The sequence below is a fragment of the Nuphar pumila genome, chromosome 2, assembly GCF_984573655.1.
Source record: "Nuphar pumila chromosome 2, dmNupPumi1.hap1.1, whole genome shotgun sequence".
Lineage (NCBI taxonomy): Eukaryota > Viridiplantae > Streptophyta > Magnoliopsida > Nymphaeales > Nymphaeaceae > Nuphar > Nuphar pumila.
In genome coordinates, this window is record NC_143250.1 from 101,663,476 (window position 1) to 101,687,243 (window position 23,768).

The 23,768-nt window shown below is 38.8% G+C and overlaps 1 protein-coding gene across 1 annotated transcript; it reads left to right on the forward strand.

Moving 5' to 3' along the window:
• Positions 1 to 9,040: 9,040 nt before the first annotated feature.
• LOC149846420 (double-stranded RNA-binding protein 2-like) lies at positions 9,041 to 21,386 on the forward strand. The gene is made up of 4 exons (XM_089997985.1): positions 9,041 to 9,168; positions 10,930 to 11,177; positions 19,155 to 19,374; positions 19,809 to 21,386. The coding sequence occupies exons 2-4, from the start codon at positions 10,932 to 10,934 to the stop codon at positions 21,128 to 21,130; spliced, it is 1,788 nt and encodes a 595-aa protein (XP_089854111.1). The 5' UTR covers positions 9,041 to 9,168; positions 10,930 to 10,931; the 3' UTR covers positions 21,131 to 21,386.
• The last annotated feature ends 2,382 nt before the right edge of the window (positions 21,387 to 23,768 follow it).

Sequence of the window (23,768 nt, forward strand, 5' to 3'; positions counted from 1 at the left end):
AGGACCAATAGAATGGGTTATAGACTAACCTATTTATAAAGATAATCTTAACATGCTAAAATACTGAAAATGAATTATATTATAGTACATGAAAATATGACATTTCATAAAGAAGTGTTCATCTCTATGATTCGTATGATTTATTATTGTGATAAAGGATAGCATGCAAACCCTCATGAAAATTGAATCAAGATAATAGTAAAACCTTGATGTAGTGTTTTTCCACGTCAATAGGTCAAGTGGGAGAATGTTGAAATATGATTCAGATCCTACCTGATGTGACCCGGTTTGACATGGGTGCATCATGGGGTGGTGCATGATTCATGGGAGTTACAGGGCAGTTGTTGCAACTACCTATGTATGTTAACCACTAGAAGTGGTAACCACCCACTCCCCCTACTGAAGGCCTCTCTTAGAAGGCTATAAGAAGGGTCTGGTTGCGTGATGAGAACAATCATAAGGTATGCCCTCTTCTTCCTATATTGGGTTCAGGTCCTGCTCACTATCGACATAACGGCCTGGGCTCATCGTGAGCGTTGATGAGCTGAGGAGAATGCCGAGCACCCGCATGTTGCATCAACCATGACGTCTATCGTGTGCTAATCCGGTTTGATTTTGCGAATATGCCAACAAAGATTTCCTGGAGAGATAAATATTTTCAGCATGAAAACAGTACTCACTTGCTGTAAGATGAAATATATATAGTGGAAACCTTTCTCTTTAAGACAATTAAGAGAGAGAGAAAGTCATGGTTGTAGGTCTTCAGACAGAACCACGTTAATTTCCTGTGTTGTGGTGTGTTGAATCCTTTGTGTGTGAATGCTGCAAATTGCTTCTCGTGTGTGTCATTCTCACTCACGTTCACGCTTCTTTATGGTATTAGAGCTGACGTCTTGGGCAGATCATGGCTTCACCAAGGACTCTGTCTCATGATCAAAACACATCAGGCAACAACAACGTTCTTGAGACAAGTTCCCCACCCTCCTTACCTCTTTTTCCTGCTCCCAATATCGTTGCAATACTTATTGCAAGAAGCTCGCAGCCGAGAACTATGTGATTTGGGAATCACAATTGACCCCCTTGTTGATCTCATATGATCCGCAAGGGTTCGTTGACGGATCGTATCTGTGCCCGGCACCATACATTGCTCAAGGAGAAACACAAGTTTTGAATCTGAAATATGTTTCATGGAAGCACAGGGATCAACTGTTATTGAGTTGGATCCTCTCATCCCTCTATGAACAAGTGCACACTCAAGTCATTAGCTTGAGAACTTCCTTTGAAGTCTGAAATGCACTTAGAAGCTCTTGTGTTGCGTTTTCTCGAGACAAGGTTACGCAGGTAAGGGAACAATTGCAAACAATGAAGAAAGAGCAAAATTGTTGAGTATATATAGAAAGCTAAAACCATCTTTCACCAGTTGGCTATGGCCTCCAAACCTATTGGTGAGGATGATTTAATCTCCTATATCCTAAGAGGCTTATCGGAGGAGTATTCAGCTTTTCCTATTGCCGCTACCACCAAATCTAAATTGTTCACTCTTAGTGAACTACACCACCACCTATTAACTCAAGAAGCGAACTTCCTCGATGGAGAGGAAAAATCGGATCAGATTGAGGTTAACTTCACTGATAAAAGTTCTGATTACAAGAACGATAAGAACTATAGAGGTGGATCGGGTAACCGATCTAGAGGTAGAGGTAGAGGACGTTCATTTGGACGCCCCTCTAGACTTTATTTTTTATCGTTCTCAGTAGTCAAATCACTCGAAGTAGTACTCTAAACAGCAGGTTAATTGCCAATCATGTGACAAGTTTGGTCACACGACAAAACAATGCAGAACCCTCAACGTTGGACACTCATTTTCGGATCCTCCACATGCGTATGCCGCCTCCACAGACTCTACTTATAGTGAGGATGCTTGTTACCCTGATTCAGGTGCTTCCCATCGTGTCGTACGATCTAAACTCTCTTGGTATTCAGTCGGGATATCATGGAGATGATACTGTGAAGGTTGAAAATGGGAAAGGTTTGAAAATTATTCACTTTCGCCACACTTCTTTGTATTCAGCTTCTTCTGATTTTCTGTTAAAAAATGTTTTACATGTTCCTGAAATCACTAAATGCCTGCTCCAAAGATTCACAAAGGATAACAAAGTGATCTTTGTGTTTCACCTGAATCACTGCATTGTAAAGGATGCTTGGACAGGGAAAGAGCCGGTGCATGGATTCATCAAGAATGGTCTATATTCAATAAATTTTCAGGATTGTGATTCTAATAAGGAAGTCGATATCGGTGAGCATGCTACCATAGATCAGTGGTATCACCGACTTGGACATCCATTGTTTAGAGTTGTTCAGAGTGTGATCCATAGATTTGGACTTTTGTTAATAAGTGTGTGCAAAATGTGTGCTCTGCTTGTCAAATGGGGAAAATCTAATAAACTCCCATTTTCAAAATCTGTGCATGTTATTTTTGAACAATTAGAGATTATCTTTTCTGACGTCTGGGGACCAGCCCCTATCACTACTTCTGGAGGCGCTAAATATTATATCATTTTTATAAATGGTTATTCACGGTTTGCTTGGATATATATGATTTCTGAAAAATTAGATGTTTTCAAAAAAATTCAAGGTTGTTGAAAACCTGGTTGAAAAGAAAATAAAAATGTTTCAATCGGATGGTGGGGGTGAGTTTAAGTAGTTTTAGACGTTTTATTAAGGTTTTTAAGTGGTCCATACTCCATACATTTGCAACACTTGACATGCAGTGTCTACTGAGTCAGGTCCATGTTTGGACACTGAAGTTTATATCCATGTCCAAGCTATGTCAAGGAGTGTCTGTGTAAGTGTCAGATGACTGCCACTGATAGGCTGGATGGCTGGACCTCTATGAGTGCGCAAGTATCATATATCTTGAAGGAAATATTTTAAATTTTAATAATTCCAAATAGCTTACAAAAAGAACTTCAAATATGTTTGTCTCATAATCATGGCTTGACAATATTCGGCATTGAAGTCATCATCCAAGTAGCAATCAATGCATCCAGAAATATGTGGGTAAAAGTACAAAGCATATTATCAATGAGCAGAAAGCTAATGAACAACAGGTCAAAAGAGAATTAAGAACCAAAAATCATGAACAAACTCCAACAAATGCTGAAACCTAGGGAGCACCTAACAATATAAAGCCAAACACCGTACTGGATGCTTCAGGATATAAAGCTGCAAAATGTCTCTACATGTTTGAACAAGGTTTGAGTCATGACCTCATAGTGAATAAGATTGATTATAAAGTTTGGACTAATATCCACAGTCTCTTTCTCAAACCAATATGCATGGGCACCCCAATCTGACTTGTACAAAATGTCAAGGAACAATTTGTCAAACATCAACATATGGAATCTCACTGTGTAGTACCTCAGCTTCTTTCGTAAATAAGTGAAAATATCCGTAAACACCACAAAAGTCAAAAGGGAAAATCATCTAAAGGATATATAAAGTTCCGCTAGTCAGATTACACAACCACCAACTTCAAGAACAATGTTTTCTACTTTAAGGAGAACATTTGTCCGAGGACTTATCCCAATTGGCACTATTGATGTAACGCTTCAAAATTTTAACTTGTGATTTCGAAACACATTGATGAAAAATCTTTTCAAAGTTTAAGATTTTGACTTTTAAAATCGTCAACGAAAGCAATTTAGAAAGAAAGACAAGTTGACAAATTCTGGGCATATTAGCTTTAAAAACATCATCATCAATAAAACAACTACTCAAGGAAAGTGAGAAACAAAATCATAGATTATTAATAGAATTTGCAGTTTATTACAAAAATAAATATTCCTCCCACAATCCAAAAATCTAAAGAAAACCCAAAATACAAAGCTAGGACATCAGCAAAAAAAAGAAAATCTTGAGCTAAATTGCATCGCGTCATCGGTCATTTATAAGGTCTTACTTGTCACTTGCCCATAAAATAAGTCAGTTTCATGACAAACTAGTAGGTGCATGAACAGACAATGAAGAATAAATAAAGTAGGACATTCATAAAATAAGTAATTTATTTCATAAAATAAGTAATTGAAATACATAATAGAAATACAAGAAAATAAATCTATTTTAGCGTGAGTAACATATGCAAAGAACTACTATATTGAAAGAGATATTCATTAAAAGATATAAGCAACATCGTAAGCAGTATGGATCTCATTAATCTACAACTATTGTAAACATTATATTCTTTAAGTTCTGATATTAACTAACCTTTGGGTACATACAGACGCGAAACGTAAAAACAACCGACACCGATCTGGGGGTTTATTATGTCAAGTATTTTTTATTAATCCGGATGACTGTCTGAGTCTACTTCTAAGGGGATAGTCAGTGATCAAGAGAGTAAATCTCCAAAGGCATTCATGGCCCATGGATGCATTCAACTTCTGCTGAAGTGTTTGGGAGCTACCACCTAGGATAATTTATGGTAGTCTCATTTTTTCCTAACTCCGATGACTGAGCAAGCGAAGTCTTTTGTCTGTGGAGTGGTTGTTAATAACCTGTCCATCGAAGTTTTTGTACCATCCATCATCTCCCTTGATAAACCATGAGAGTCGAATGGGCACGACGGGGGTTTCTTAATCGTCGCCGCATTCTACATGCTTTGGTTTGCTAGACCCACTCGAGCATCTTACCTATGAAGGTGAGTTATCACCATTTATGTGCTCTCAACATTATTTATATGCATGCTTTGAGATTGTCATAACCTCATCATCCAAACATCGTAACACCAACATGACGTACTTGTCCAAAAGTACGATCATACCTATCTAAAGATAGGACTACGATGAGAGGGTAACATTTAATATGTTACAATTCATTTGGTTCCACTTTGACATGCATTGCTCTTTGAGCCTTTGGCCTATGGAGACAGACATCATTATCTTTATTTATTTCAGCAGAGTGCTCATTATACAGTTAGAGATGCTCAACGACAACACTTAGAGATGCTCAACAACAACACATACTTCTCATTGTAGTGTACGTACCGTACCTGTCTAAAGGTCTGGCTACAATGATAGATCATGTGTTTCTCGAAGGATAACCCAACACTGTGTTCCGTAGGATGTAGTATAAGTGATTCCAGTTAGTAAGCTTAGTTCCTACAAAAACAGAACACAAGTCTCAGGATCGCCGTTGATTTGAGCACTTCTTCCGAGTAACCAAATCGGGGTACATATAGTCACATCTAGCAACGTGCAAAGAGAACACTAGCTTTATAAGCAGACTTTTGTGCTTAAGAAGTCGGGTCTTGCATAAGGAAGACCCTCTTCTCGACACTATAGTGTCTGTACTCAACTTTGCACATTTTTGAAATGTGCAAAATATTGTACGCGCACCTACACACCCTGTGAGGCTTGCCTGAGGATGGCCTCAAGAAAAAACATGTACTGGCAAAACTAAGCACCTACGATGCAACGACAACAAAAAGCAAGTTTAGGAAGCAACAATAGAAATTTACCATAGAACAAGCCTATGCACGTAGAATACAAAAAAATATATAAATTTCATAAGCATAAGGACAAGCAAGTACCAGGCAGTAACAAGTCATATTTATTTACATGTACGCATGCATGTAATATCAATTATTTTATCTCAAAATCCTAATATATTATTTAATTCATTCACAGTCCTTGTGCAACTTTTCCCTACATCGAGAGGTTGCATCATTGTGAGTGCCTACGAGCATATGTGATGTAGGACTCGGGTCGCGAGGCACGAGCGAGATCCGTCGTGCGAAGTGCAAAAATGTGAACACTTAGAAAGCTACGGCCATAATATAGAACAAAAAGGGAAAGGGGTATTGCCCCTGCCGCCCATCAATAATTAGTGAAGGGGCAGGGGCACAACCCCTGCCCGCCACTCTGCTTGTGCAGAGCCCCCCCCCCCCCTCCTCTACCTGATGGACTATGCAGAGGGGGGGCCTTGCCCCTGCATGATGGAAGGCCAGGAGGCAGGGGGGAGCCCCTTGTCTGCCTGTTGTAAAACACAGAGGCAGTGCACTTCGCCCCTTGCTCGTCGATAAATCAAAAGAGACAGGGGGCAGAGCCCCTGCCGGTCCCCTCTTCCAGGTATGCTTCTTCTTTTTCTTCCTCCCGGACCCCCGGTCTTTCTCTGAATCCTTTATAATATAGAAATTAACTCTCAACAATTTATAGTTAATAAAAAAGGCTGTTTTACTCGTTCTTAACAATAATATGACATTTTACTAATGTTTTCCTTTTTTTCTCTCTTTGTCATTCGATTGAATAATTTACAAAAATATAATTCAACTTAGGAAACATGGAATATTTTAATATTATATAATATTTTAGTTTTATTTTAATAAAAATAATTTTTTTAATATTATATATCTAAACTTAGTTTTTTATTATTTAAAAAATTTTGTGTCCCTGCATCCCTCCTGTCAAAGATCCTTGCACTAATGAGGGCAAGAGATAAGCCCTGGCTAAGCCCAAGTCTAGACTTCCTGGGGAAAGGGGTGCACTGTGGGTTTACATGGCTAGGACAGCAATCATAAGTACCATAGGCTTAACCAGTGCGATTAGGCCTATGATCTTGAGGATGGTTTTCGCGTCCTTTCCCGGAAAAAAATTGCATCCATCATGTGATACAGTCAATGATAAGATCACATTTTAAGTGGGACCTGCATTCTTTTGGTGTGGAGCCCATGAAATGTTGTTATGTGATTGGTTGATGGCAAATAAGTAGTCAATTAAGCTATCTTTATATCCCCTCTCTTTCTCCGCATCAAATAGCTTGGATATTTTACAAGCACTATCATAAATTTAGGGATGTCAACGGATCTGATTTACCTAATATCTGACCAAATCTGACTCCCTTTAGTAGTATTTGATAAGTCAAAATGATATTCAATTATAATCTAATGCCGATATGGTTTTGAGTTTTTGCTATCAAATTTGAAAAATATCTGGATTTGATGGATATCCAATTACCTGCAAAAACCTGATATGGTATGAGCTTTTCATCAACCAAATCCGAATTTGAATCCGTTTAGCCAACATCCCATTAGCCGAATCTAGTATTAGCTGCATCTGATCTTAATTTGAATTGTTTATATCCTTAAATTAGATAAAAAAGCCTTATGGGTAATCATATATTTAGTGACAATATATTGATGGTAATGCTGAGAAGTAAACTAAATTAGATAATGCTCATATCTTTTGGCCCAATCATGTAAATCTTTCTTGTCTTATCTTCTCTTGCAATTTTAGTCTCTCCTGTTGGTTATTGGGATACTCTATTGGCAGTTGTTCTTACCAAACACAAAATCAGCCTCTTGTAAGTCTCTCTTAAGGGGCATTTGAATACTTTGATTCTAAAAATAAGGACTGATGTTTGCATGCGGCTGATAATGAGAATTGAGGTATCCAAACATTGAATTTGAAATGAGGAGTTTTTTATTGATATTTACATGAACAAACTCTCTTTCAAGATTAGAAACCTATCTGACCCCAAAGAGGTGAAGGAAGGGTCTGACCAAAGATATGATATCTAGGGGTGGCAATCTGGTCGGGTTGGCGGGTTGGCGTGTCAGCATACCTCAACCCGAACCCGACCCGTTTATTAAACGGGTCAGCTGTGGCAAACACGAACCCGACCCGTTTAATAAACGGGTAACCCAACACGACCCGCCAACCCATTTAATAAATGGCTTGGGTTGGGTAAACGGGTTTTCAGGTTGGCGGGTTGATGGATCGGGTTGGCGGGTAGTCAGGTTGGCGGGTCGGGTTGACGGGATGGTGGGTTGACCCACCCGCCTAACCTGTTTATTAAACGGGTCAGCCGGGTTGGCGGGTTGGCATACCCCCAACCCGAACCCGACCTGTTTAATAAACGGGTTACACGGGTCGACCCGTTTATTAAACGGGTTGGCTTAAGCCCAACCCGAACCCGCCTAAGAGGCGGGTTGGCGGGTCGGGTTGGCGGGTAGTGTCAGAAATTGCCACCCCTAATGATATCTATATCTCTGGTCCTCAAATCATAGATTCACATGGGAGATCCAAGAAGCCAAACACCCCCTTGGTCATTTCTTGTTTTGACATTCAAATGGGAAAGCAAACGGATCAAATTGTGTGCACATCCTGTACATAATGCGACATGGCCTATGTGTACTTTGATTTGGAGCTCGAGCTCTTGTTAGACCCTTATATTATATGATTGACATTTATATTCTCATTATCTTTTTTGTGATGAAGGAACCCTCACCGCAAACCGATTCAAATAATGGGCTCGCTTTCCTATGAGGTAAAACTCTCCATTGACAACACCACAACCCACCCTAACCGTGATAAAGCAAGGGCAACACCATGCGCCAGCAAGATTTGATCCTAGGCCTTCAGCTTAACACAGGACCTCACTGACCACATGGGTAACCACCGCGGTGGTACATTGTATCCTCATTTTTTCAAGTCAGAAATCATATTGAGACATTTTTCCAGATTCAGGTGCTGAAACCTACCAAACCCGAGAAAATGATAACATTCAATTGGATATCAAAACTTCAGCTCCATATCTAGAACTACAGGTGTTATATGTGTATATGTGTGACACCTAATCTTGACCTGTACCGGATCCAGTGGGATTAAGAATTTCAGTCAGACTCATAGGATCTGATTAATATACGGAACCAAGTATGGTTTATGAAATTTCATAACAGACCATAGTTGGTTCTCAGTTAAATATGCAAATCTTTAATTTGAAAAATATTACTCGTTTGTGTAGCAATTATAGGACTCGGGTATGGTTTTTCTTGTGGTAGGTCTGGTCAGACCTGGTACCAGCACTTTAGAGTCGGGTCCGGATCTGATGAAGGTCCCGCCAGATGATACTCCTCCACTCAAGAGACAAACGTCATGTTAGAAAGAGCTGAAGGCATGACTGGGAATGACAGAAAGGTCATATATGAATAAATTTGAGGGTATTGTGGTAATTAGGAGTGGATGAAAACCAGTGACGAAATTTCAAACGTTTCCTTCCTTACAATCATCTGCGTCGACGCGAGTGACGTGTTTATCCGGCGAGACTCAACTGATTTCCGGCGTCTATGTCGGAGTTTCCCTCCCTCCGGTGAAGATCACGGCCGAATCAGTGAGTTCTCCGATTCCCCCCCACCGAAAAACTAGGGTTTCGTCTTCTCGCCTCACTCGATCCTTCTCTCGCTCTTTGCCGGGGAGGAAAACCACAGATTAGGGTTCCGAAAATCCGACTCTTTGTTTTTTCTCACGGAGTTTTTTCTTCAGATTTATTTTTTTCTGGTATTCTCCTTTTCGTACGAGAGTATCGATATTATGCGCTTTGTTTGTTTGAATTTCGTGGTTTCTTGGGGCGTGGATGATGTTGGTTTTGACCTAATTGGGTTGGAGTGCTGGATTTGATTCTTGATTTTTTCCCAATTTCTGTTAATTGATGTATTGTTTTGGTTGGAAATTGCAGTATACGACTTATTTGATTTCTTTCTTTCTACGAAATTGGGGCTTCATATTTGATGAATGGGATTGAGGTTGGTGGATGAAAGTGTCAAGTTTTTTCCCTATTTTTGTGAATCTCTCTCTCTCTCTCTCTTGGTCCTGTATTGTGGTGTTATTGATGAAATGGATCGGTAGAAGAAAATGTGGAGGCTAAATTGTGTTTATGTAGTTTATTTTTAGTGTATTTTTGTTTATTTAGAACACATGCATTTGGTGGACTCCTGCGTTTTCTGGAGAATTCGTATCTGCGGAAGGGTGTCAGTAGCGTTACTTATAGTGCATCCAAAAAAATTATTTGGTACTGTAAATGAGTAGTTTCGTGGGGCCTGTACTGCTTGCTAATTAGAAGAATTAGGATTTGACACTATGGAAGTAAAATCTATTTGAATGATAAAAATCTGGGATTTCTCAACCATTGTTTTGGTATGCCCCAGAAGGCGTCCTTTGTTGTTTCCTTTGTAAAGTGCTTGCTTAACACGAGTTTACTCAATGTTTCTTCGGCATAAGCTGGGGAATGTCTGGTATTTGTTCGTTAGATAAAGTTGTTTGAGATTTAGAGTTATTTAATTTTATTTAGCTTTTTTTGGTTATGCATTGCTAGGAAAACCCATAATTTGGAACGGGTTTTCATTTGAACACGTGCCGCACATTCTTTCTTCTTCTTTTTTTGAAAAATGACATTTAGGGGTGGTTTTGAACCGCAGCTAATTGTCGTTTTTCCGCCCAGCGCCAAAATAAAAAAATGCACGCCCATTCAACTGCGATGCTTCGTCCAATGTATCTTCAAACACATACAGGTTACTCGTATTGCTAAGGTTTTTGCAGGTTTGGATTGGCAAATTTTGTGAACTTTTGGTAGTATGAGTGTGGATTGTTCTTGTGATGTAGGAAGCACTCCACCTTCTTGATTCTTAATTACATATTTATCTGGACTCTGGAGACATTAGTGTTTAGGTTATTTCATTTCCCTATTCAGTGATTAATTATTAAGTTTGCATACCAAATACTATACCATAATGTCATGCTTTATCGTTTCATCTTGTTTTTTTTTTGGAAAGAAAATCAAGAAATGAAAACTTTTTAACCTTTTTGATGAAATTCTTTTTGTCTTTATTTACAATACGATGGTGAAGATTGTTATACGTGATGGTTATTTGACCATTTTCTGGATTTTGAGGAGGTTATCTAGTAATTGAATAATGAGTTCTTGGACCAGCTATAATGCACTAGGAAACTAGGGTACACAATGTGGCCAGGATGTGAAAGATCTGGGATTATTTTGTCTTATATTTGGAGAAGTAGCTGTGTTTCTTTTTTAATTTTCTGCCCCTTCACCTGTTTTTTTGTCTCATTCTTTGACTAATGGAAATGCTTTCTCCAGGTATGTATAAAAACCAGTTGCAGGAATTAGCTCAGAGAAGTTGTTTCAATCTACCATCTTATTCTTGTATCCGTGAAGGTCCCGATCATGCACCTCGGTTCAAAGCTTCTGTTAACTTCAATGGCGAGACCTTTGAAAGTCCTACATTTTGCACTACTCTGAGACAAGCTGAGCATGCTGCTGCTGAGGTGGCACTCAACACTCTTTCAAGGAGAGGACCTTCTAGATCACTGGCTGCTAGAGTTTTGGTATATGCTATTTGCTTGCCCATTTACTACATATTCATGTGTTTGATCCATGTTATATGCTAAGGAATATTAGGTTGTTGCAGATAACCATGGCTAAGATTTATTGGACACGAAGAGTATGAAATGATCAGGAAAAGCGCATTATGTTGATAGATGTTATGAATTTGCTAAAATTAACACTAAAATATTTCATGAGCTGTGAAACACAAGTAGAATTTGTTATTTACGTGGAATTCAACAACTATTAAAATGATGATCTGTTTGAAAAACCCAAAGACACTTGATTTGGCTAGATGTTCCATACACTCTTGGATACGTAATGAATATAGATGAGGTAGTATTTACCAAGATACCATCCATTAAGTACATTTCACAAGATATACACATAACGGTCAAAAAATACCATTTGTTAAGATGAAAATAACCATAAACGATAAACATATTACGAATAAGAACCACCTTTATTTACATCTTCATTAAAATGGACAAAAGTTCAAGAGAAAATAATAGTGAACACTATAAAAATCTGAAAAGAGCTATTAAGGTGAAAAGAGTATTATAGAAATCTAAGTAAAAGTCATGATAATGAGAATTTAGAAAAGTATATGATAGCAAAGAAGGAGGCTAAGAAAGTAGTTCGAAACGCGAGGGATAAGGTATATAAGGAGGTTTATGACAAGTTGGATACCAAAGAGGGAGAGAAAGATATTTATAGGCTTGCAAAGATGAGAGATAGGAAATCGAGGGATCTGGGTATGGTTAGACGCATCAAAGATGAAACTCAAAGGGTTTTAGTCAAAGATGAAGAGATTAAGGAGAGATGGAAAGATTATTTTGATAAGCTTTTTAATGGAAGTCATGCTCAGGATCTTGGAGATTTATCCATTCCTTCTCATGTGATGAATCGTGACTTCATGCGCAAGATTCAAAAGAAAGAAATTGCAGAGGCTTTAAAGAAAATGAAATCAAGAAAGTCAGTTGGACCAGATGGTATACCTATTGAGGCTTGAAAATGCTTGGGTGAGAATGATTTAGAATGGTTGACAAATCTTTTTAACAAGATTTGGCGGACAAATAAGATGCCTGAGGAGTGGAGGAAGAGTACTTTGGTGCCTCTATATAAGAATAAGGGTGACATACAAGATTGCACAAACTATCGTGGTATAAAACTCATGAGTCATACTATGAAACTTTGGGAGAGGGTGATTGAGCATAGGTTGAGGAAGGTTGTCATGATATCGGAGAATCAATTTGGTTTTATGCCTGAAAGATCAACTATGGAAGCTATACATCTTCTTAGACAAATTATTGAGAGATATAGAGAGAGGAACAAAGATTTGCATATGGTTTTTATTGATTTAGAGAAGGCATACGATAGAGTACCTAGGGATATTCTCTGGTGGACAATGATGAAGAAAGGTGTTTCTCTCAAGTATATTAGTATAATTAAAGATATGTACGAAGGAGTGGTAACCAATGTCTGCACTTGTGGAGGGGTGACAAACAATTTTCCTATAACAGTTGGGTTACATCAATGATCTACATTAAGCCCTTTCCTATTTGCTAAAGTGATGGATGAGCTTACAAAATCGATTCAAGAAAATGTGCTGGGGTGTATGTTGTTTGCTGATGATATTGTTTTGATTGATGAGTCTAGAGCTGGGGTTAATGCTAAGTTAGAATTATAGAGATAGACATTGGAAGCAAGAGGTTTTACGTTGAGTAAAAGTGAGACAGAATATATGGAATGTCGGTTTAGTAAGCAACGCAGTCGTGATAAGAGTGTAGTGAAGCTTGACGAGCAAGAAATATCGGTGGATGACTGTTTCAAATATTTGGGATCTATCATTCGAAATGATGGAGAATTTGATGGAGATGTAAACCATAGGATAAAGGTTGGGTGGATGAAATGAAAAAGTGCAACTGGAGCCATTGCGGTTGAAGGAAAAGTTTTATAGGATGATAATTAGGTCCGCTTTATTATATGGTACGAAATGTTGGGCTGCCAAGAGACATCATATTCAAAAAATGAGTGTAGCTGAGATGTGTATGCTTCGATGGATGTGTGAAAATACAATAAAAGATAAGATTCGAAACGACGAGATACGTAAGAAGGTAGGTGTTGCATCCATTGAAAATAAGATGAGAGAAAATCGTTTACGGTGGTTTGGACATATTCGGCGAAGGCCTAATGATGCTCCAATTAGAAGGATGGACAAATGAAAAAATATATTAGTCAAAAGAGGTCGAGGTAGGCCTAAGAAGACTTGGATGGAGATGATAGGAAAGGATATGAAGACTTTGAACCTCACCGAGGACATGGCATTGGATAGAAATGATTGGAAGAGAAGGATTCATGTGGAGGACCCAGAATGATTTTCTTTTTTGGTTCATATCGCCGACCCCAATTGTTTTGGGATGAAGGCGTAGTTGTATAAAAATCTGAAAATAGAGCATCAGGCATCAAGTTTTAACTTTAGAAGTATAATAAATTTTATTAAGTACGATGTGTTATTTGGCAATCAAATGGTTCATCAATGTCTCTTGCTGGTCAATTGCACCAATCATGATGAAAGCACAAACAAAATAGTGAGTCTTCTTCCTTTCTTCATCCTAGATGTTTGCTTAGCTGTTACGTGTTCTCTATAAGATGCCACAAATTTCCTATTTTTTTTTATTTCCTGTTTTTGGTTTACAGATGCAGTCAATAGGACATTCATAAAATCTTTATGTATAATAGAACCTTATTAAAATAGTAAAAGAAGTTTCCTATCAACATTTTTTAGATCTCAAAATCCAAAAAAAGAGTCATATCTTACAATACAACACATAATAATATGGGGTGGTACGATAATTCCGTCCCAATCACAGCCGTCTTGTCTACAGAGGCCTCATAGCTTAGGTTGCACCCGAGGGCAGCTTTCCTCGTTCAGTTGATATGGCACCCCCTAGGCTGCTAGTTTCAGCATCCGCACGCTATCGCTCTACTTTGGTCTCTAAATGTGCAGTTTCTGTGATCATTCTACTAAAAAAATGATTGAATTGATTGAACAACTCCTCGTGACTATGGTTCTTTAATCACTATTGATCTTTAACCCACCCGATCGAAGGTGCCCATTAGGGCAATAAGCGATGGACTTAACAAATACTTGTTTGTTATATAAGAGTGTCAAGGGCTAACACCATCTAAGGAAGTGAGTGCCCCCTATCGTCTCGTAGACTGGCTTGGTTATCCACTCAAGTGCTCCTTTAAGTACCCGGAGCGAGGCACTCCTGGGAGGAGGAGGGCTGAAGCGCAGCATGGTTTAATTAATATATCTATTAGGGCTGGGACGCAAGTAAGTCAATCAAGGAAGTAAGTCATGCCTGCCTGCCTGCCTGATACACATGTATGCTCCTTTCTATTGCATAAGAAGGTTGTATCATATCTTATGGACCTAATATACTACAACTTGTGGTATTCTTATCATATGTTTCTGTACCGTTTTGCAACATTGCATTGAACTATAAAGAGAGGCGGTAAACACATTTGAACGTCAAACAACAAAAGGGACGCAAGTCAATCGAGGAAGTAAGTCATGCCTGCCTGCCTGATACACATGTATGCTCTTTTCTATTGCATAAGAAGGTTGTATCATATCTTATGGACCTAATATACTACAACTTGTGGTATTCTTATTGTATGTTTATGTACCGTTTTGCAACATTGCATTGAACTATAAAGAGAGGCAGTAAACACATTTGAACGTCAAACAACAAAAGGGATGTCAAATTAATGAGACTAAAATCATTAAATTTGTGGCAATTCTTTCTTCGGCGATTCACACAAAACAATAAAGATATGGTCAATATGAAGTTAATAAGGTGCTTGTAATTTTAGACAAAATTAAAAAACTTGACCATAAAATTTTTGTTTAAATCCGAAAATGGAACACTTATGGGTGCATGCACAAAAAAGACTTATTTAACATTTAACAACCAATTAAACTAGTAACAACTAGGAAGATTATGTGAAAAAACCTAAAATTACATGGTTTGGGTGGGATATTGGTTGGACCCAACTCGGCTCGGTGTGGGACCCAACCCAGGGTATACCCACACCAAGTCTGGTACCAATACCGATGTCCTGTCGTGTCGACACAGGGGTCCTATGACGTGTCATTGTGACATAGTTGAGAAGTAAAAGAACTAAGGGCATGTTTGCAAGCCACCCTCTTGAGAATCTCTCTCAGGTTTTTGAGAGAATGGTTCTTTGCGCATCCATTTTCTCAATTTCTTGCCAACATGAGACAATGAAGCCTGTCATCCAATGTTGTGAAAAGTGTTGAGGTGTAGCATAGTGCTCCACCAAAAACTAAAATGAGGCGTAAGCCTCAAATTTTTTTTAAACTTAAAAAAAGCATTTAAAAATATCTACAAATACAAACAAATAAAAGAAATGCTTTATTGATGAAGAAATAACCAATAAAAAATAAAAAATCTCAAATAAATGCCGAAAATATGAGATTAACATGTAAAAGTAACATTAATGCAACAACTTGATCTATGTAGGTATCTAAGAAACAAAATATGAACATTCAATAAAAAATTAAGTAACAAAATCACTAATAATCAAAATTTTCAACATCTTGTTATCATCAGAAAATGCATATTGGCATTAACAACCAAATGTTAGTGTATTTGTCCAAGACAAAATTAACTATGCGTGCTTTCGGGCTTTTATAGAAAAAAATAATCAACAAAATTAACTATACATGCTTTCACAGAAAAATAAAAATCCAACTAATAAAATTTCGAAAAAATAAAAACATACAAATAACAATTAAAAGAAGAGGGAGGAGGCAAGCGAAAGGGAGGAAGAACAGGGGAGAAAAAGAAGAAGAAAAATAGGCGAGAAAAACAGGGAGAAGAGGAAGAAACAGTGGGGAAAGAATAAGAGGCGGAGGAGGAAGAAGAGAAAATACAGAGGGGGAGATGGAAGAAAGGAGAGGAAGAAGAAGGGAGAAGAAGAAGAAGAAGAACATGAGAGAAAAAAAATAAAAAGTGGGGGGAGAAGTGGCGGAGGAAGAAGAGAAAATACAGAGTGGGAGAAAGAAGAGGGGAGGAGGCAAGCAGAAGGGAGGAAGAACAGGGGAGAAGAAGAAGAATATGAGAGAAGAGGAAGAAACCGTGGGGGAAGAGGAGGCGGAGGCAGAGGCGGAGGATGAAGGAGAATAGAAAAATGAAGAGGGGGGAGAAAGAAGAAAGGGAAGGAAGAAGAGGGTGTGGTACCTGTAGGTCTGCTTCTTCTTAGAAACGAGACACGAGAGAGAGGCAGAGTCGAGATGTAGAGACAAAGGAGAGATGAGACGCGAGAGAGAGGGAGAGTTGAGAGGCGAGAGAGAAGAGGGAGAGATGCAGAGAGAGGGATTGGCAAGAGGCAAGAGAGAAGAGGGAGGGAGATGTAGAGAGAGGGAGAGACATAAGGTGAGCGAGAGTGAGAATCGAGAGGCCCCTCAAAATCTTGGTCAAATGGGGTTTTTGATCCCTATTTGACTTGGATTAAATGAGGCGCACACCTCATAACCCATGAGCCGTACGCCTTAGGGCTTTTACGTTATATTCCTGCACCTCAAGGCACAAAGGGCCTTGCCTTGGGGTGAGACACATTTTTTGCACCTTTAGGCACATTTTTAATAACACTGTTGTGATTTGCCTCTCACCTCAAAAAATGGAGGTCCAATCTCCCAAGAAAGGGAGTCACAAGTTAGAACCTATGGCTGCCTACCACCAGTCTACTGTGAGTGAACAGGTGTTTTCAGGTTGTTTTTGCAAATCTGACCCTACAGATGTGTTCAACGTGGTCGATTTGCTAGGAAATGAAACTTGGATCATGTTTTCTTGATAAAATAAATTATTTTTTTTAAACCTTGAATATTTATAAAATCTTAGACCCTCAATTTTATACCTTATAAAAGCCTACCTGTGTGTCGGGTGTGATCCAAGAGTCGACTTCTACAAAATCATGTAGAATACATTTGTACGGTAGGATTTAAGGAAAACATGGAAAAACACTTCAAAAGCTTGGTAGGTTCACGGTAGGCCAGAAAAGTGGCATGCAGCTACCACCTATATATATATATTGGATACTAATGAGTGGAAATCACTTTTTTCTTCAAAAAACACTGAGTTTTTTGTAAGTCAAATGTTATGAATATGATCTACATGGTTTGTTTAGTAGGAAACTTGTTTTGAATCATGTGATTATGGCAAGTAATTAGGTTTTTAAAGGGGTTAAAACATCAACGGCCCACAATGTGTCAAAATTTCATAACTCAAAAGATCACATTTTTATATCACAAAAGCACGATCCAAAGCTTAATCCTTAGCAAACAAACCATGCTGAACACATCTGTGTGGTTAGATTGAGTCGATACAACTTGCACCTATGATTTCTATTGCAAAAAAAAAAAAGATTGTGAATTACATGTTTGTGATTTTAATTCACATTACACTTCTGCAACATTAGAAAGTTGTGTCCTGGGAAAGATGATCATATGATTCACATTCTCAAGGAATCAACTTTCTCAGATGATTCATTTTCACAGTTTGCATGGTGCTTTCAAATGTTCCTGATAAATTGGTATATCTAGAAGGCAGTATCGTGTTAGTGTCATTTGTTAGTTCTGGATGTGGTCCACGTGGATAGAGTTGGCTGGTAGGCTTGTCCAGGTTATGTAGCATAAAAACTTGACAAAGGGGGTCAGTACTTTTCAAGATGAATGGTGAAGAACTCTAGGTTCTAGGTTATGCTGGTTTGTTTTGTCTTTTCTTTTCTTTTGCCTTATCTTCTTATTTGGTCTGGCTGTCTAACTATTACATCGATCAACCAAAATCCTTTGGTTGCTGAATTGGCTGCATAGATGATGGGAGAGAGTTAGAGAAGGGGCAATAAAAAAGTTTTGGGGTCGTTAAGATTATATGAGAATTTAAAAAGAAACTCTATTGACATGAAACAACATGAAGACATGTCTGGGGCAATGTAGAAAGAAACACAAGGTGTAGTTCCTCCTGCCTTCTAGATGATTCATCCTGCAGTGGAGAAAAGAAGATGCAACGAAGCCAATAATTCAAAAGCCTTGCAAAAAGACTAGATAGTTGAACATTGCAAGCTCCAAATATCTGGATGGGAACCTCAAGAACAAGCACCTGAAGAATTAATTGCCACCGTTGTGAGTCTTGTGACCCAGCAAGGCATGAACTATTGACTCGTTATTCATGTTACTTTTGAACCATATTGATATTGGGCAGCTACAGTGATGGGGGCTGGCTATTAGTGGAAGCCCCCTCCCATACTCCCAGATGAAGGATTTGAATAGCTTGGATTTGAAATCTGATCATGTCACATGGATTCTCCATTTTGGTTCCTGTTCCACAGCCTCTTAAATGTTAGTTGTGAAGAAAAACTTTATAGACATGTTTGTATCCTTGTGTATGCAGCAGTATCCATGTGACATAGAAATCTGATGATGTATCCTGATGTATCTCTGTGTAGGCTCCAGAAGGAGACATGAATGTCAAACCATCAAAAAGTATGGACTTGAAATCCTTTTTGAGTCTAAAGCCTAAGCTCTGAAACTGGTGCTATTTGGTTTCGGCCACCAATTTAGACACCTCAAATTGTCTACGAATACACCATTATTTGAGGAGGGAAACTTGTTTGTGTTTGTTCAGGAAATTATTAATTAACAGTGTTTACTGATTACAATTTTTTGAGTAACTGAAAGGGTAGTGTTTGGTTTTAAATTTAGAATGGTTGTGTGCTCCAAGCCTCCAAAGAGGACAACCATGAGATGGCTTGATGAGAATAGTTAGTTTTGGATGTTGTTTCTTAAATATATCAGGGGCCATTTATGTGTTTGTCAGACCACTTGATTTTTAATGAGTTTGTGCTGGTATTGCCACTGTTTCTCTTGATTAAGCTGTTTGATTTTGTAGGATGAGACTGGAGTGTACAAGAATTTGCTCCAAGAAACAGCACACAGAGCTGGTTTAAATCTACCTGTTTATACCACTGTGCGATCTGGACCAGGCCACATGCTGGTCTTTACCTGCACAGTTGAGCTTGCCGGGATGAGCTTTACAGGAGACCCTGCTAAGACTAAGAAACAAGCTCAAAAGAATGCTGCAATGGCTGCTTGGTCAGCACTTAAACTATGTAAGCAGTTTTTAGTTCTTTACTATGCTAAAAGCTAATAAGGATTCCTGATTTTTCTGCTGACAAATTTTCTCAAGTCTGAATTGCCCAAAACTGGGCAGCGAATCTACATTTTAGTTCTTTAGGCACTTAATTCCATAATCAACAAAGAGTAGTTGCTGGCTCCTCTCTAAAGCAGGAAGGTATTTTTCTAAAGACAGTTCAATATAAAAAGTGAAAGGTTCTCTCTAAAGCAAAATCAGCTACTGTGTCGGATGCATTGGCAAGTTTTGCATGTAATTTCACAAGCTTTTGTTTCGTAAAAAAGCATTAGATATGATGTTTAATGAGCTGTACAAGAACTGCTGTACTTAGTCCTGTGAAGGCTGACTTGTTTCCATGGTGCATGCATATTCATTCACAGCCTTGACTTATTTTATCTCTATTGCTTGTAGTGCCACATTCGGGTACTTCTTCGTCCTCAGCATCATCAGAGTCCGGATCCAATGAGGAACAGGAACAGGTTAGGATTGCTCGTGTATTAGCTAGTTTGAGACCCCCAGATGAAAATAGACAACTATCACAGCATGACTCTCAGCGTGGAAGGAAATCAATGCCAGTTCCAAGAGATAATAATTCATCCAGTTCTGTATTCTTGCATCCCATGCCATACCAAAGATGGTCATATCCCAGCTTCTCTCCAGAAGTTGCTATGTTCCAAGTGTGGCAGCAGCAGCAGACTCACTTTTTAGCACTTCCAGGACCAGCTCCAGTTACAGATCCAATGATCTTACCATTTATGCAGTCAATGATCCCATCAAATGATGCCCAATTTTTCCCTTCAATTGAGCAAGAACCAGGGCCTTGTGTTCCTTGTTTCCCATTTTATTCATCTCGCAGACCCATTCCCGTCCAAACCAGAAACAGGTCACAAGCTAAAATATTGGAGATACATGAGGAGAACCAGATGGAAGATAAGCACTGGGTTCCTGGTGGTTCTTCGGAGAACGTAACAGTTTCCAGTGGCCAAAATATTGATTTCAGTCCAAGGACCCAGAGCTTCCATGCATTCACTGTGCAGGGTTCTCATGTTGCAAATGATTTTCCGGAGCCGAAAACTCTGGAAACCGTGGATGAAGCACGAAAGGACAGTGGTTCAGATATGGATCCTGGGACTGCCGGTTTCAGGTCAGGAACATTAGGTTCATGCCCATCTACCACGCACAGCACCTGTTTCCCTAATGACATGCATGTGCATCCAAACAGACAGGAAACTCAGAGGGTGCACAGCCAGAAGGATCGACTTGATTGGGCATGTGATAGTTCAACAGATTCTTCAGTTATTCCACCGGATACAAATAACATGTGCAGTGATGCTGGATTTAGCCTTAGAAGGCATCTCCCTTCACATGGTCCACACTTATTTGACTCGATCCCATCCAATCTGGGACATCGACAGGCGGTGCGATCAGGTCCTTCATCTGTTATCAGAGGTTTCAGGCACCCTCGTACAATGGCTCCTCCCGTGACAATCAGATCAACTATTCCAGTGTGTTCGGCGAAGCCCAGGACAGACGGTTTAGTTAATCAGGTTCCTTCTGTTAATTTCATGGCCCCAGCGGATCAAATCAGATCTGTTGCACCAGTTTGTTCAGCACCCCAAGTCAATGAGTCGACAAAGATGAATGATGAACTGTTACAATCAGGTGAAAAAAGAGGTAGTGAGTCAGAAAGCATCTTAGTGATAAATTCTGAGCTTGGTAAGCTTCAGATATAATCAATATTAATTTTGGACCTTCCGCATCAGGCCTTTTTTAACCTTTCCTCTATAGAATTCATTGTCATTTTTGTGCAATTCCCCATATCCTTTTCGTGTAATTCTTGTTGGGTTGCAGTCACTGCCCATTCAGAGTCTGATTGCCGTATTTCTGGCTGTCACATGGATACGGATGTGGGAATGGAATAAGGTGCTGATACGTTTGGTATGACATACGATATTATTTCTCAAAAATTTATATCAAGGGGGCTTGTCGTACACATGTGCGTATTTGAAACAGTTCTATTCACTATAATTAGGAATATCAAATAATAAAACTAAGTTAAAATTGAAATGCAGTGTAATGAGTACAAATTTCTAAAAGAAAAAGAACTCAAATAAATACAAAATAATTAAGATTATAAGAGAAAATAAATAAAGGTAATTACATAATGTTGACCATGTGATTGTCAGGTCACAACGTTGCAAGTTCAAATCCCAATGGTATGGTTTTAGGGGAATGACACAATGTTGACTGTGCGAAACTAGTGTGATTGTATCCATATGAAGTGTGAGTGTCCACGCGGGATATGCATGCCAAGTGTATGCGATGTAGCATTCAGGCCACTTGAAAGTCACATCTTGAAGCCTCAACATATGGTTTGCATTGTTGACTATAAAAAAATATAGTTTGCATTGTCCTAGAAGGGATAAAAATGGCTTCTTAGCTTGGCCAAGAGGTTTTGTTGGGGATTTTCCAAAATATATCACCTGTGTCCAAGGATAATCCAAGATCCAGAATCAAGGATTACCAAAGAAGAGCAGCATACACCTAAGGAAGCTAAAGCTGGATGTAATCCAAATGATGATGGAAAGTTAGTAAACAAGGAAACTCGGTTACGTGAGGAATATCACAATCTTATCAAGAAAACAAGAGATGAGGATTGCCATCTCTCTCAAAATATATCCCTGCAATCAGTGAGACATATGAGTTGAAATTATAAGAATACCTTAGTGGAACCTCCATTGATATCATCTTGAATCAGTGGAGAGATCAATAGTTGAAGTACTAGGTCTCTGACCGAACTACTCTAAACATAGAGTGCTCTCTCTCAGCTCTGGTCTGTCGCGTTTATGGTATTAGAGTCATAAACGATCAAACGAGCCGTCATTTCTGCTGTTTCCATGGCCCCCTCAACCCTCTTCTCCCAAAGTTGGCAGCTCCCAACAACCTCCAACACTTTCTCATGATGAAGCTGTCATCCAAAATCTTCCTTTGGGAGCACCAGCTGAAGCCGCTCCTTAAGAGGTACGACCTCATGGGATATGTCGATGGCTCCAACCCCTACCTTGTGAACTTCCTTCCTGCTGAAGCTAGGAAAGAAGCATAGGTGAACCCGACTTTTCTCCAATGACAACGATGGGACCAACTCCTATTGAGTTGGTTGTTGTCATTCCTCATTATTAAACTTCAATAACAAAGATCGTGGGTTGCCCACCATTTGTGTTGTCTTATCTTTATCATGTATTTTAAATATTTTGTTGCAACTTTCCTATTTCGTAGGAAGTTGTTTTATGTACAAATAAAGCCAACATGATAATGTATCGTATGTAACGGTCTTTACTAAATAAAGAGAAGAGAGCTAGTTATTTTTCACATGGTATGAGAGCCAGTGGGATGATTTTAGTTTCGAGCACTCTTTTCAACATGATAGATGAAGGTGCTAGGTCAATTCAAAGTAGCGGATCTGGTGGCTATTAATCAAACTCAACTATCGACGAGTCGAACGATAATCTATTTTTTTTTACATCATTCGAATAACCCAAAACAAATATTGGTTACGAGCCCTCTCACGGGTGATAACTATGCGTCATGGAGTCGTGCCATGATGGTAACTCTATCAGCAAAAAATAAACAGTCGATGGAAAGTTATCAAACACATCTTCACCCACTTTTGCTATCTGAATCAGATGTAATAATATGGTCCTTTCATGGGTTTTGAATTCATTATCAAAGGACTTGATGGAAAGTGTAATTTATGGAAACACAACACTCGACGTATGGAAGAAACTTCATAAAAGTTTCTCTCAAACTAATGGACTATGAATTTTTCAAATTCGTTGCTCCATTGTAACCCTACATCAAGAAAATCTCTCTAATTCAACCTATTATACCAAGATAAAAAATTTATAGGATGAGTTGTCAACACAACTTGCTACCCTGGCATGTGTTTGTGGGGCTTCCAAGTTTCTCTCGAATTTACTCCAACAAGAAAGGCTCATAGATTTTTTGATGGGTCTCAATGAATCCTATGCTTTCATGAGGAGTCAAATTTTGATCATGGCGCCATTGTCGAATGTTAATAAAGCCTACAACTTATTGTTGCAAGAAGAAAGGCAAAAAGAACTTCGAGTTATGCCAATTATTGAAAATAATATGACTGTTGTTGTGGATCATAGTGGGTGACTGAATCGGTTCCCACCAAGCAATTCTCGTTTCAAAGGCAAAGGACAAAGAGAGTGATCAAAATGTGATCATTGTGGAAAATTGGGTCACACTAAAGATCATTGCTATTATATTCACGGGTTTCTAACAAAGAATGCCAACTTTTATAATCAGCATGTTGGGACCCAAAATGCGGCAAATCATCAATCTCCA